At 40.2% G+C, this 14,977-nt stretch overlaps 2 protein-coding genes across 2 annotated transcripts in view; one reads left to right on the top strand and one right to left on the bottom strand.

The window, feature by feature from the left end:
• The window catches only part of LOC118408937 (mitochondrial folate transporter/carrier-like), a 12,434-nt gene extending 9,177 nt beyond the window's left edge, over positions 1–3,257 (bottom strand). Inside the window, exon 1 of the mRNA XM_035809805.1 lies at positions 2,876–3,257. Within this exon, the coding sequence (XP_035665698.1) occupies positions 2,876–3,029 (154 nt within the window). The 5' untranslated portion in view covers positions 3,030–3,257. The remainder of the gene's footprint in view (positions 1–2,875) is intronic.
• Positions 3,258–3,396: 139 nt separating this feature from the next.
• Positions 3,397–14,977, top strand: part of LOC118408918 (E3 ubiquitin-protein ligase UBR5-like) — a 43,108-nt gene continuing 31,527 nt past the window's right edge. Inside the window, exons 1-12 of the mRNA XM_035809775.1 lie at positions 3,397–3,600; positions 5,577–5,621; positions 7,023–7,104; positions 7,462–7,538; positions 8,490–8,706; positions 10,164–10,260; positions 11,165–11,299; positions 11,821–12,050; positions 12,604–12,726; positions 12,985–13,095; positions 13,679–13,836; positions 14,523–14,750. Coding sequence (XP_035665668.1) covers positions 3,539–3,600; positions 5,577–5,621; positions 7,023–7,104; positions 7,462–7,538; positions 8,490–8,706; positions 10,164–10,260; positions 11,165–11,299; positions 11,821–12,050; positions 12,604–12,726; positions 12,985–13,095; positions 13,679–13,836; positions 14,523–14,750 — 1,565 coding nt within the window. The 5' untranslated portion in view covers positions 3,397–3,538. The remainder of the gene's footprint in view (positions 3,601–5,576; positions 5,622–7,022; positions 7,105–7,461; positions 7,539–8,489; positions 8,707–10,163; positions 10,261–11,164; positions 11,300–11,820; positions 12,051–12,603; positions 12,727–12,984; positions 13,096–13,678; positions 13,837–14,522; positions 14,751–14,977) is intronic.

Below are 14,977 nucleotides of genomic sequence, written 5' to 3' on the forward strand. Positions count from 1 at the left end.
ACACACTGAAGACCTGAACAAGATAAAGCAGCTCATCAGTGAAAAGACAACACTGCAGTACTATGACAGGGAGAAACCCGTCATACTACAAGTAGATGCCGAAGTTTTGAACCACGATCTGAAACCCAGGCCTCCCCGCTTACGGCGCGCCGTTTTCACCGGCCAATTTCTGGCGTTTTAAACAATTTACAAGCAAAATAAACACATCACAGGAAAGAGAAACTTATATCCTTTATTTTGATGGGTAAATTTGCCTCTAGAACCGGATAGTTTTTGTACCGCGGGTGTGGGAAGATGGTAGCAAATTTACGGATCGCCGTACGGCAGAGGGTTTTCGCGGTAGCGTTGGAATACCTACTATTACTGCGACTACAAAGCTATGACATGAGCATCCGGTACAAACCAGGGAAAGAGATGCTACTAGCAGACGCACTCTCCAGGCTGTCACAGCACGACAAGCAAGAGATGGATGGTCTCAAAGTCCAGATCCATCACCTCGTAAAAGTGACAACTGTGAAACTGGAGCAGATCAAAGAGGAGACCAGCAAGGATGAAGAGCTCCAACTACTCGCCCAGACAGTGACACAGGGATGGCCAGAGAAAAGAAAAGAGACACAAGCAATAATACACGAATACTGGACCATCCGAGACGACATCTCGGTAGAGGATGGAGTCCTCCTGGCTGGGTCCAGGATGATTATACCCAAGTCCATGAGAGCAGAGGTCCTAGAGATGATTCATCAAGGACACCTGGGTATCGAGAAATGCATACTCAGAGCAAAATCTGCAGTCTACTGGCCGGGCATGTACAAACAAATCGAGAAAGCAGTTGCAGCATGCCCCACATGCCAAAAGCACAAGAACTCGCAACAGAAAGAAGAGATGATGCCAACAGAGATACCAAGCAGACCCTGGCAAACAGTAGGCATGGATCTGTTTACCACCAATGACCAATGGTTTCTACTCCTGGTAGACTACTACTCCAAATTCCCATTTGTGAAGAGTCTCACCAACCTGAAGGCATCAACAGTAACATCCAGCATACGAGGTATATTCGCCGAACAAGGGATCCCAGCAGAAGTCATATGCGACAACGGGACACAATTCACATCCCAAGAGTTCCGGCAGCTGGCCAACGAGTACGGATGCAACATTACAACATCATCACCGCACTACCCAAAGGGGCATGGATTTATTGAAAGACATGTACAGACGGTGAAGAAAACGCTGATCAAATGCAAAGAATCAAGATCAGACCCAAACCTAGCCTTGCTAGCCATCCGCACCACACCGATCAAGCCAGGTATGAAATCGCCAGCGGAGCTGTTAAACGGACGGAAGTACAAAGACATCTTGCCAACCAAAGTACCTCCACCACTTGACCAGGAAGAAACAAGGGCCAAGCTGGAGAAGGCACAGCAAGCAGCGAAACAGCACTACGACACCCAGGCAAAGAGTCTGCCTGAGCTGGCCAAGGGCCAGAGCATCCACGTACAGGATCCTATCCGAAAAACGTGGAGCCCCGGCAAAGTCATCAACAAAGCTACAACACCGAGATCATATGTTGTAGAGACCGACACCGGGAGACAGCTGAGGAGAAACAGAGTACACATACGACCAACTCCAGAAGTGAAAGCACCTGCAGCTACAACTCCAGAAACAACACCTGCAGCGTCAGCAACGCAGACTACACATGAGTCGACCCTGCAACCACCAACTATTGCAGCACCACACGCGACGACACCGAGTACGACAAAGCCGACATCCGCGACAACGCCGAGTACGACAAAGTCAACGAGAACGAGGTCGAACATCCAACCACCAGTGCGTTACCGCTGACGAGAGAAAGAACTGTTCTCAGATAGAAAAGAACTGAGAAAGAGATTAGAAAAGAACTGTTCTTAGAAGTTAGATGCAAAGTATAACTGCTGAAAACCATTGTTATTGTTAAAGTACTAACCAAAAGTTGAAACAAACATAAGAACAAGTACAAAACAAGAGCTGGACAAGGACTCTAAAAAAAAAAAAAAAAAACAGCCAGAGACTATTCTACTTAAAGAAAGAGGGATGTTACATATCCAGATAATCTCATCAGGCACGACCCAGCATGCTTTATGGGGCCTTGGACCGAATCACTCTCAGTCAAATCACATGACCTACTTTTGTATCACTACACCAGTCACATGTACAGAGCTAGAAGTTTAGATTAAATCCTAGTCCGCTCATCAAGTGTCTCCTAGTCGTCCATCGTAGTCAACAGAGCACTACAAGGAGTCAGGGAACACAACACAACAGTACACTGGCAATATTTCCCCTCTTAAGGTACAAATGTGAAGTTGCTTCACCAGACATACTAAGGTGCAGAATAAGCCCTCTCACAGAGATCAGAAGTGGGGGGTTTAAGTAGCGTCAAACTTCAGCCGGACTTGGCTGATCAGCCTTTTCTAGCGCATTGGTTTCGCTGCTGGGTTGTAATCTGCCGACCCGGGTTCGATCCCGGGTGTCGGCATGTTTGTTCCTTTCTGTTCTAACTCACCCCTCGTATTTCTACACACATGAATTCGGCCACAGGAATTCTAGGCAATGTACTGTATGTCAAAGGTTAAGGCCCCGAAATTGAGAACAGTCCTCGACCATTGCTTCGATTTGCATAACAACATCCAGGCGGGTTTTGTTTCTTTTTGGGGAGCCTTTACCTTTGACATACATGTATTACCTAGAATCCCTGTCATCGTACATGCGTTCTGATCTCTTTGGAAGGGCTTATAAAGTGTATTGAATCATCATCATCATACTGCCCCTCCCCCAATCCATTTGAAGGCCAACAGACGAAACCGGTTCTTCAAGCCACACAATCAGATGACGTCCAGTTTACCTGCGAATCTGAGCTTGATGAGGTCCAGCGGATGCAGCACGAGTGTTGAGATGACCCCTCCGCTCACCCCAGCGAACAGATGTTCCCCCTTCACATGTCGGAACAACTTCAGTCGACCAGTCCTAGGTGTTACGTGAGCGTCGCCTGACGCCATCAAAAACCCAAAATATCTCCAAAACGCCGACGAATTTCAACCGTATCTTTTTCCTAGACGTATTCCGTACAGCCTTGGATCAAATATCGATAAACAGTGCTAAATCTGAGGTCCAAGTGATGAGAAAATGGTAGTTTCTTGATAAAAACTTACGATTACGCAAATTTTACGATGGGCGCAGCCATGTTGGATATTTCCCATACTTCCCGGGCGATTCACCAATGGGAGTCTCGATAAGAAGTTTTACCAAGTTGGAAAAGCTTAAGCCAATCAGATTTAGCAATACAGTTTATCAATGTTAACAATACAGCCAATCAGAATCAAGGTAACTTGTAGCAGCAGCATTAGTAGAAATCTGACCAATCACAGCCCGTTTATCATTTTCCGCTACATTCAATCCAAAATGGCGTCTCGCTAGAAGAAAATTTTGGCTTTGTCCCGAGATTTGTGTTACAAAAACTCGGGAATTTCGTCCCTTTTAGAAGAGAACATCCAACAAAGAGGACGCTATGACGTCCATACACGTTGTGGTGCACCCTTTGCCCGGGACAGAAGACCAGCTAAACGATCGGTAAGGTTATAATTTCAACATTTTATCCGTTCATTGAAACCGGCGAGCCAAGAAAATGAGAAGGACAAAATGGAGACATGACACAAGCGGCCCTGAGAAAATGCCCGGCAAACGTTTAGAAACGCCGCACGTACGAACATGTCAAATATGCATGAGGTGTTCTTTCTTTTAAAAATCGCACGGTATCTGTTAATGATGTTCTCACTCGTAGTAAGGCAAGGTTGATGATCATTAATATACGTATGAAATTTTGGTCTCGTGGCGGAAAAAATGAAAGAGGCCCGTCCAAAATATCCGGATTTTTTAGGATACAGTTTCATGATGCTCGGTGCGTGTGTGGGGCTGCATTTGGTGGCATGATTATTTGACTGGATCAAAAAAGATGGATAGCTGATTGGTCATGTTTTTACACGTTTTCATTTATTCATAGACAAACGCACAACGTAATCTAAGATCATTTCAGTCAATGGGTTAGAGTGAGACAATGTGATAAGCATATTATCACACATGTTGCATAATTTTTTTTTATGCTGGACGTTTACATAGTGGCTGACATTTTTTTCAGAAATCTACTCATATATATTGGAATAAGCAGACTTATGCTGTAAGATTTGGTTTAAAGTATTACAATGTAACAGTATGAATTGTGCTATTATCACAAGAAGGTACTAAGTCATATTACTAATATTTCAATTAGTATTTTTTCTGTGGGAAAAAGGGGAAGTGTGTGCATTTGCATTGACACTTTTGTCTAATTTTACACTGATAGCATACTGTTCTAGTTCTACTCTTTGATATTTTTTCATGAGGACGTTGGAGGAATAATTCTTTCATCATATTTCTTTGGGCATTAGTTAATATGTATGCCCATAAATCTTAACTCTTTGTATTTATTTCAAGGCCAGCTCCATTAGTAACTAGGATAAGATGAAGACTGTTTTGAAATATTGATGATTGAAGCTCCATCTATGACCATAAATTTGTGATCATTCGATTTTTCAAATTCAAAAGTACACATATCCTCTACCAACATTCTGTGATTTTCAGTGTTTATAACTTGTACAGTGATGATCAAACAACAGAGATTGCAGACTGTGGTAGCCTGATGGCAGCCACATGGTGACAATCTTTGCGTGTCATCTGAGTACAATTCTTTACAGTTTACAACAATGGAATGGAACTTTGGATAAGCTATTTTGTGTGTAAATGATGTCTAAATTCTCTAAACTATTTTTCATTCCGGAAAATGACATTTTATTTTTAGTTCCTTACGTTCCCCCAGATATCCAATCCATAGATTTGAAAAAAAAATCTACATGATGTTTGTTTGGCCAAACAGTTTATTTCTTGCAAGCTTATGCATATATTATAGCCATTTATAGGGTAGTAATGTTGATAGAAACATGAACATTGTATTTTTCAACAGTATTTGAATTGTAATAATTAGGCCGTGTTGATTTGATAATATGGATGACATCAGCGCATGAATCAATTTTCGTCAGTTTCAAAAAAAAAGTTTTTGATCATGCGGTAATTATGCAAAACAGCTGCAAAATGAGCAAAGATCGAAGAAGATGTGAAGAAACAAAAATGAAGAATATTGTTTAGTTTACCATTTGTTCAACCTTCCTGAACATTTCAATTTCTTATACTGATAATGAAGGCATTTTTTTCCAAATATTTTTATTCACATGCTCTCATCAGTTTTGGGGTTCCCATAGGATGTCATCCATATAATCAAATCAACATGGAACAACAGGAAAAATATCACTGATTTGAAGATGAAGTTGGACCTCTGCTTATGTCTCCGTCCATGCCAAAATCTTGGCCTAAAATCAACTAGATATCACCATGGCTGTTTCACCAAAAATGGCTGTTAAACAATACAGTGTCCAGCATTTTAAAAATTTTATTGATTGAATAATGCAACCAATTCTTTTGCATTTTATTGATGTTGTTGTGTTTGTCTTTTACAGTTTGAAGGAGGTAGCAGATAAGATCAACAAGCATGGGTATGTTAGGTAAGGATGAATAACAAGATAGATAACATTTAACATACCACGGGACATACCACTTCAAATGACAAAAGGGGGAAATAAGGAATACTTTGTGTTGTATTTTTGGCATATAATAGAAACATGTTCTGCTTAAATTTATTTGTTCCTGTGAGAATCTGAAATTTTGTCCTAAATCCAGCTATATGCATGCATTTATGTTAAATACATATTGATTGTATATACTGGAAATAGATGGAAATTGGGCATCTTAAGTGTGGTTGTGAAGACTGTAGTAGTAAATTGTATGGTTTGATACGTAGAGAAGAAATGAAAACATGGACATTAACCAGCATCATTGGCCATTTACATGTGATACTGTATATCATACATGGGCTGAGGTAACAGCCAATACAAGTCCTCTGGCAAATCCATTTTTTATGATATTGTACTGGCTTCGAAGGCCGTTGAATGATTCAAATGTTTGCTGCATGCATCAATGTTGAAAATTTGAATACCAGATTGGGATGGTAGAATTGATGTTGCAATTTTTTGGTCAATGATCTTTTTGGACCCAACCCTCCCATGGGCAATCCAACCCATGGTCATATACATGTACATGTAGGTACCTCTGGTGATATGGAATACGCATTGTTCTATCCTATATTCATTGTACATTTTAAATTAGTTGTTTGCTATTACCCTGGGTGCCAGACCGGACCGGGCAGCCAGTCAGTTTCTTTGGCAGCTCAAGAACTCAGAACTAAAATAAGTGCTCCACGGAGGTAAAGCCCAAAGGAGTTTTCAGGCTGGCAAAACTCCATTGGGCTAGATCTCCCCGGAGAACTAAGTGAGACTGGCAATCAGACTACATTGAGTCGACAAAGAAACCGCCCGCTGCCCCTGGGTATCGTCTGGTTTCAGAGTAGTTTGCTAGATTTAGGAAAAAGATGTTGTGTTTCCTGTGTCAGACCTGAAAAAAAATTTGAGTCGGTAGGTAATGATTATCTTTTTTTTGTCAAAGTTTAGACTTTGGTCAAGACTCAAGTGATGCAATACAGTTAAACAAAGTAAAACTGAAATGCATTGAGACACTTACATTTTCAATGTCAAACTTAACTTTTTTCTTGAAAAGGAAGCAGGCTGAAGAAAACTTCTATCTGGAAACTATGCTACTCCACTGCCCACCCAAAAAAAGGCTTTGGTCGGCAGGTTTTTCTACCCTTGGGTAGGTTAGGGAACAGGAAACACAACAGTTTTTTCCTAGGTCCCATGAACTTGAGATATAACACTACAATGAAGGTACAATAAGGGATGCACCTTGTAGTATCCTATATTTGTTTACATTATAATATTTATATTTATGATTGGTTGTTTGCTATGAATTTGTGATATAACACTACAATGAAGTTACTATTGCTCAAACAGCCCTCCAGCCATCAGTCAGCTGAGGGGCCAGGTTGTAAGGGAGTGTGTGGTTGGACCAAACCATATTGCCTTCCTATTGGAGGTTAGTGTAAATATGTTTAGAATTTCAATGTATGTGTGTCTGCATCTCTGGCCTATTTCTAATATGTAACAAATCTAGTATAAGATTTCTTTCTTATGCCTAAATAACATATTTTTATTGTCTTGATGTTTATTTTCTGGAAGTCTTTTGACAAGTTAGATTCTTGTACACGTATTGTTGTATTTTAATGTCTGATAATCTTTGTAAATGTAGCCTATTTAGGCTCTGTTACAAAACATGAAAAAGACTTAAGAAAATGTTTTCATTGTGATTTTAGCAATTTAGTCCTGAAAGAAGATGAATTTTGCTTTTAATCTTTCCATTTGAATACATGTAATTTCTCTCTTTTTTGCACAGGATGGCCGTGTGTGTCGTATGAGTTATCGGATCCTGACAGAGCGACTGGACTTGTCCAAAAATGACCCCAACAAAAGGTGAAAAAAATCCCTCACTCTAGTCTAGATTCTTACTAAGCTCCAATGTACATAAGGCCACAGCAAGTAAATTTTATGGATGACATCAGCGCGCGCATTAATTTTCGCCTGATTTCAGAAAAAAAAAACAAGAATTTGTTTCTTCTGCAGGGATGGTCAACATGACGATAAAGTATCAAAATGAGCAAATATGTTGTATTGTAGCCCAATAATTGTACTTGTAGAAGTGACACTTGCGAGGTACCCAGGGCTGTAGTTGTAGAAATGAAACTTATTGGATAGTTATAAAAGTGACACCAATATGGAAACCATGAGTGTGGTTACCAACTTTGTTGGTGTCACTTTTACCACACCAGTACATGTCTTGAACACAGGAATGGATGCCTTGTTGGCTCTGATACCATGTTTTGTCCCTTTAATTCTTGTTACAACATTCATCACAACTTTATGGTGCCTATTTTTGAAAATGTAGCCATCTTGTTTTTTTCCACCCATCTTGTTTTTTTTTCGCCCTATCGCACTATTTTTGCAGTCTGCAGAGGATGTCATCCATAGAATTTACTTGCTGTGGCCTAAAGATGATAAAACATTCTTTCTTCCCTTTTTTGTAATATCCCAATAATTTTGTCCCAATAAAAGTTTTAATTAAGGTTCAGGGCTCGAAATAATTTTTTTCATACCTGCACTGGTGCAGGTAACATTGAAAATTACCTGCACCAGACAAATTTTACCTGCACCACTCTGAATTTAGGAAGTATGGATCATACTAAAATTGTTCAGGAATCATTTTTTTTCTTTTATACTTAGTAACAATCCACATACACCTTCATCATATGACATTTATGTATAAAAGCCAGTACATGGACTAGTGCAGGTTAGGTGCAGGCAGCAAAAACAGACTTTCATACTCATTATAATGACTCTTGTTGTCCTATTTCATTCAACCAACAGTAATAATGCTGGTACCAGACTGCCCACTAGAACCCGCGGCCGCGTGGTTCGTGGTAGCGGACAGGGCAGTAGGGGCACACGTGGAACCACCAGCGTGATCGTTGGGTCCCGGCCCATGGTGCCAGCGTCTGTCGTGCCAGAGGAACTAGTGAACCAGGCACAGGTGGTACTACAGGGGAAGTCTCGCAGTGTCATCATCAGGGAACTACAGAGAACGGTATGTTCTTTTCTGTTTTTTTTCTGCCACGCAACTGCAAGGTTTCAGCTCTTTTTTCATCCATCCTTCCAGATAGTTTGACCTGCAGACAAGCCAGGCTTTGCCAGAGGGCGCTTGTTTTGTGCATTTGGCCATTGTTGAATGGCAGACAATGATTGATGAATCTGTACAGTATTTGAAAATGTACTTTGAGTCCATTTATTTTTGTACAATCTAATGAACATGATATTCATAATGACTGATGAAATAACTAGGACAACAATCTGACCTTAGATTATTGTTCAGTAAAGGATAAGGCAGCAAAAATTCTGACAGTTGTCATGCAGGATATGTTATGGAAAATAGGAAAAGCAGAGCATGACAACTAGCTTTTTCTACCGTTTCATCCTTGGCATTGTCTAATAGTTTGCATGGCCAGCTTTTTTTTCAAGTAATTCTTCTTTCATACTGCAGGGGGTATGAAGGCAACAGATTAAAACAATTTATTTTTGTGTAATTCATCTGTACACCTGTTGATATTTACTAGTACTATTTGGTTTGTTTGTTGTGTAGAATCTCGATATAAACCTGGCTGTAAACAACCTGCTGAGTCGGGATGATGAGGAATGATATGATATTTGTTTGTTTGTTTGTTTGTTGTGTAGAACCTGGATGTGAACCTGGCTGTAAACAACCTGCTGAGTCGGGATGATGAGGAATGATATGATGTTTGTTTGTTTGTTTGTTGTGTAGAACCTGGATGTGAACCTGGCTGTAAACAACCTGCTGAGTCGTGATGATGAGGAATGATATGATGTTTGTTTGTTTGTTTGTTGTGTAGAACCTGGATGTGAACCTGGCTGTAAACAACCTGCTGAGTCGGGATGATGAGGAATGATATGATATGATATTTGTTTGTTTGTTTGTTTGTTTGTTGTGTAGAACCTGGATGTGAACCTGGCTGTAAACAACCTGTTGAGTCGGGATGATGAGGAATGATATGATATTTGTTTGTTTGTTTGTTTGTTGTGTAGAACCTGGATGTAAACCTGGCTGTAAACAACCTCCTGAGTCGGGATGATGAGGAATGATATGATATTTGTTTGTTTGTTTGTTGTGTAGAACCTGGATGTGAACCTGGCTGTAAACAACCTGCTGAGTCGGGATGATGAGGAATGATATGATATTTGTTTGTTTGTTTGTTGTGTAGAACCTGGATGTAAACCTGGCTGTAAACAACCTGCTGAGTCGGGATGATGAGGAATGATATGATATTTGTTTGTTTGTTTGTTGTGTAGAACCTGGATGTAAACCTGGCTGTAAACAACCTGCTGAGTCGGGATGATGAGGAATGATATGATATTTGTTTGTTTGTTTGTTGTGTAGAACCTGGATGTAAACCTGGCTGTAAACAACCTCCTGAGTCGGGATGATGAGGAATGATATGATATTTGTTTGTTTGTTTGTTTGTTGTGTAGAACCTGGATGTAAACCTGGCTGTAAACAACCTCCTGAGTCGGGATGATGAGGAAGGAGACAATGATGATGATGCCAGCGACTCCTACATGCCGGGAGGTGAGAGACATGGTACTCTTTTCATGCTTACTCTTCTAGTCATGTATTGCAAACAAAAAGCCAACCAAAAGAGGAAAGAATTGTTCAATTGTAAACTAAAATTCACTTTGGGTAGCAGAAATGTAATTTCAAGCTCACTTAATGCTGCCCACTTACACTAGGAAACAACCAGAGAAACAGCAATGGTTTTATTCAATGTACTGTATACTTGCTTCTTATCTTGATGTTTTGATTATCTTTCAGCTATCACCTGTGGCGCAAGCCAGGCTTTTAGCCAGGCATGCGTCAACGCGTCATCTGGACGCACTTTTCTTAGAATAACAAGAAATTTGATGCCCCTGGGCGCTCTATACTGGGGAAAAAATCCTCTAACAAGCATGAAATTCTGATTGACCAGGGATGCTACCAGGTCATCTGTGGTCACAGTCTTCTTCTGTGACCTCTGGAACAGTATTTTTGTCTCTTAGGAAACCTTAGAATGCACTGTTTTAACTTAAAATCATCAAAAACTCTGCACCATGGAAGGTGGATGCCCCCAGACCCCCCTACAATAGTCACTTACCGCGACTCACCAATAAGTTTGGACTCCCTATTAATTATAAAATCCTAGCTAAAAGCCTGGCGCAAGCGGCAGCACAACTTCACTGTTTGGCCACATGGATTGATTTCTGTTGATTGTGGGCCTAGGGTCTTAAAGCTGTTACAATTTTTACTTTCGCCTGCATGGCAAGGTTATGTTTTGAGTTGAGACATGATGTAGTGTCTCTATATTTTTTCGTTGTTTTTCGGGTGATCTCTCAAGGGCAAATTCACAATATGTTGTATCTGCCCCCTATATTGGCTACTGTGATACAAGTTCAAAATAGTATAATTGATTGTCCTGTTTGTTTTCCTTCCTCCCCAGATGACCTGATGTCCCTGTTGGATGCTGGACTCCACTCAGACCACCCCAGTGTGATCATTGATGCAGACATGTTCTCAGAAGACATGTTTGGTTACGCTTCTCTACGGAGTAGAGTCAGGGGAGCTTCCAGATCCAGTGAGTAAAAGCCTCAAAAAGTTCAAACTTGCTTTTTTTTTTAAGTTGCAAGAAACGAGTTTTGATTACTATGAGAAAGGCCCAGGGCTTGAAATACATACGAAATACTTAAAATAAAATACATGATTCATAATACAGATCCTGTATTGTTTTAGTTTACCTAATTTTGTTAAATGGCCAAAAAGCAGTTACTCAAGCAACTAGATATGATTTTGGAAACGGGCAGACGTTTCGGATAGTACCCACTATCTTTCGTCAGTGACACTGAAGTGATCTGGAATTAACTGATCTATGAATGAAGACAATTTTAGATGTCCAATAGGAGACATTGTAAGTCAAGCTGAAGACAATTTGTTAAATCCTATTTTTTGCAATTTTTGTTATCGCCCAAATTACTGTTTGTAGTTTATTTTTGCAATCTCAAAAGATTTGCTAATTGCAACAAGTTGGGCCAAAGTTGTGGCTGTAGTTTAAGACTTCACAAAAAAACAGACATTAAATGTTTATTCTTGCAAACCCAGACCCAGGAGACCGTGATCGCGACTCTGACCGCGAGAGAGACCGTGACCCGGTGTTCCGTCTGCGGGAGCGCCCACGCTGGTTGGACAGCGCCCTGCGCGACGCGGCGGGGCTCGGGACAGCCAGCTCGGCCGGTAGCACCAGCGGAACCACGGAGGCAAAGAAAACGACCAACCCTCCTCCCGAGACTCCGCTGTCGTTTGGAGAGGAACTGGAATGGTGGAATGAAAAGGTAGTTGAAATCTTTTGCAAGTGATTGATGTTTTTGTTCGTTATCAAGCATTGTGCCAAAACTGTGTGTAAATGTCTAATACTGTGATAGGATTCAGTTTATTCCGGTACCTTTTTACCACACATAAAGAAAATTAATTTAAAAAAAAGAGAGTTGACATAATTTATAGATAATACTTTGTTCTGTACCATAACAGTACATGCTTATCATAGAATATAGACAGTTTTGATGAATGTTATGCCTAAAACTTGATCACCTGGTTCTAATGTGGAAAACTTGGTTCAAATGTGAGGAATGTATTAGAATTGTCAATAAATAAACTGGTCAAAATGTGACATGCCCCATTTATGTATTGCTCCAACACATATAAACCTACACAGATGCTGCCCTATGGAAAAATAGGATGGAAAAATGATGATGAAAAAATATCTTTTTGTATCAAATTCAAGATTAAGGTACAAGTTAGAATGGTGAACACAATATTGAAGGAAGAGAAAAAAGTTTGCACTGTTCATCGTACGTAATTGACATCTCCACCTTGTTGTTTCCCCAGGCGGCAGGAACTCCCCGGTTTGTCCACATCGCTGCCATGTACAGTGAGCTGATCGCAGTCAGTGTCTCAGGACAGCTGTACCAGTGGAAGTGGGCCGACCCCGAACCTTACTGTAACCCTGAGGTACATTTTGGCAACACCACAAGGGTGGCTTCCTTTGAATATGTAATTTGAACTGGTTAGATATAATGGAAGCTTCCTTCTACTTCATGTATTTATGTTTTGTTGTACTTTAGATGTAGACTTCATCATAACTTACTACATTGTCCAGAAAAAACGGAATTTGTATCAGTCACATATCTGTGAGCATAAAAGTATTGTTGTCAAGGAGCACACTTATTATGGTAGTCTTATTCCAAACCCTTTTTATTTTTTTGACAGAACTCTGCAGTGCACCATCCACGGAGCTCAGCTCTGGGCCTGAATGGAGAGAAAGTACTGCTGATTTCTTCTTGTTCTGTACGAGCGTCTGCTGTTACTGAATCTGGCAAGGTAGGCAGGACTGGTTTGAAGTTTTTCGTCCTCTTTAGAGTAGCCAAGGAAGAATCTCGGGAAAATTAAGGAGGAAGCATACAAAAGAATTATTCATGCAAGACAATTGACAGTAAAATTGTTTGAAAACCATAATATTGTCCTTTTTTCATTAGATAGATATATGGTAAACTTTTGTCTTACATTGCATAACTAAGAGTTGTCAATGCAGGGTTATACAAGTTTGTTGGCCCCAGTCAAAGTATAATTTTGGCAAGTAGGAAGAGATCTAACACCTTAGTCTAGTAGTTAAAACATTGTTACTTGCTTTAAAGTATTGTTACATTTGTTTATTTAGAAAAATTAAAAGATTTCTTTGCTGCAAATTTTGTATCAAAATACAGTATCAAGTGAATATCAGGCCAGTGAAAATTGTTTTGGACCAGTAAATAAGCAAATTTTTGAAAACTTGTCCAAGTCTGTCTTCTGGCAAACAGCTCATTTTTCCTTCTGTCACAAACTCTTTCAATTTACTATCATGATATTGATCAATGATGTGTTCAAGACTCAGAAATGACATCATATTGTTCTATTTTAACCCTAGGTTGCCACTTGGGTTGATGAAACTCTGAGCTCTGTGGCTACAAAGTTGGAACATCCAGCACAAGTGTTCCTAGAGTTCCAGGGAGAGAGGATGTCAGCCATTTACACCTGCTCACTCTACACCTGTGTGCACCTGGAGTCTGGGGGGCTCTACTGGTGGTGAGTAGCCAACCAGTGAGCTGCTTTCTTAGGATAGTCCTGTGATTGGTCAAATTTGAATATTGTCAGCCAATCAAGTGGCTTCTTGTCCTGCCACAGGTGGTAAGTAGCCAATCAGGGAGCTACTCTGTTTGGATAGACCTGTGATTGGTCAACTTTAAATGTTTTCAGCCAATCAGGTGGCTTCCTGTCTTTCCTTGTCCAATCACAGTATTTGTTTAATACCAAGCATAAAACCATGCTTTAGCCAATCAAAATAGGTATTGTTGATGTAACATGTTGCCACCTGATCTAAATGTTAAAAGTACACCTAAATTTGATAATTTAAATCTCTAATAGTGCGTAAAACTTAAGGAGAAATATAAAGAAAAATATTAATGATGAAACATTTGCCTTGCTCTCACTTGCAGTAGGTTGTCTGCCTAATCTAACTGTTACTTTGTACATTAAAACAATCTTTTGTTGAATCTTTTATCCAGGGATGCCCTTACCATTTAGCCATAAGAACATAAGATACCTGTTAAAAGTGCAATTGAAGTTTCATAATTTAAATTTCCAAAAGGGTAAAAGTTAAGAAGAAACAGAAAGAAAAATATTAATGACTAAAAGATATACCTTGCCCTTACAGCAAGTATTCTGCCTATAATGCAACATTAAAACAATCTGTTGTTGAATCTTTCATCCAGGGGTGTCCTACCATTTAGCCAGCGTAAGAAGCTTGTAGAGAAAGCTCGTACGCGGTCCAAGAAGAGCGGGACGGACACCAAGTCCAGTGACATCACCACAGGCATGCAGGTCTGCCTGCGTAGCTGCCCCATCTACCATGCCGGCGCGCTCGCTTTTACGACCGTCGGGTCCGTGCCAAAAGTCGGACAACTCTTGGAGTCGGCATGGAACCTATCTGACACTTGCAGGTATGTATCTGTATATCTGTACATCTGTTTCATGCCAGCTGCTTTCAAACAATTCAACCTGAATGTGTAAAGATTGTAAACTCTTTAAGAGATTAAAAGTTCAAATGATGTAAACTGTATCTCCGTTATATACTTTGTCTGACCCTTGCCTCTTCCCTCATAACCTCAATGAAAAGTGGCCTGCAGTCTGCTGATTTGAGCTTCATTTGAGTAGACAAAGTTTGAAA

Source organism: Branchiostoma floridae, unplaced genomic scaffold (genome assembly GCF_000003815.2).
Source record: "Branchiostoma floridae strain S238N-H82 unplaced genomic scaffold, Bfl_VNyyK Sc7u5tJ_517, whole genome shotgun sequence".
NCBI classification, from domain to species: domain Eukaryota; kingdom Metazoa; phylum Chordata; class Leptocardii; order Amphioxiformes; family Branchiostomatidae; genus Branchiostoma; species Branchiostoma floridae.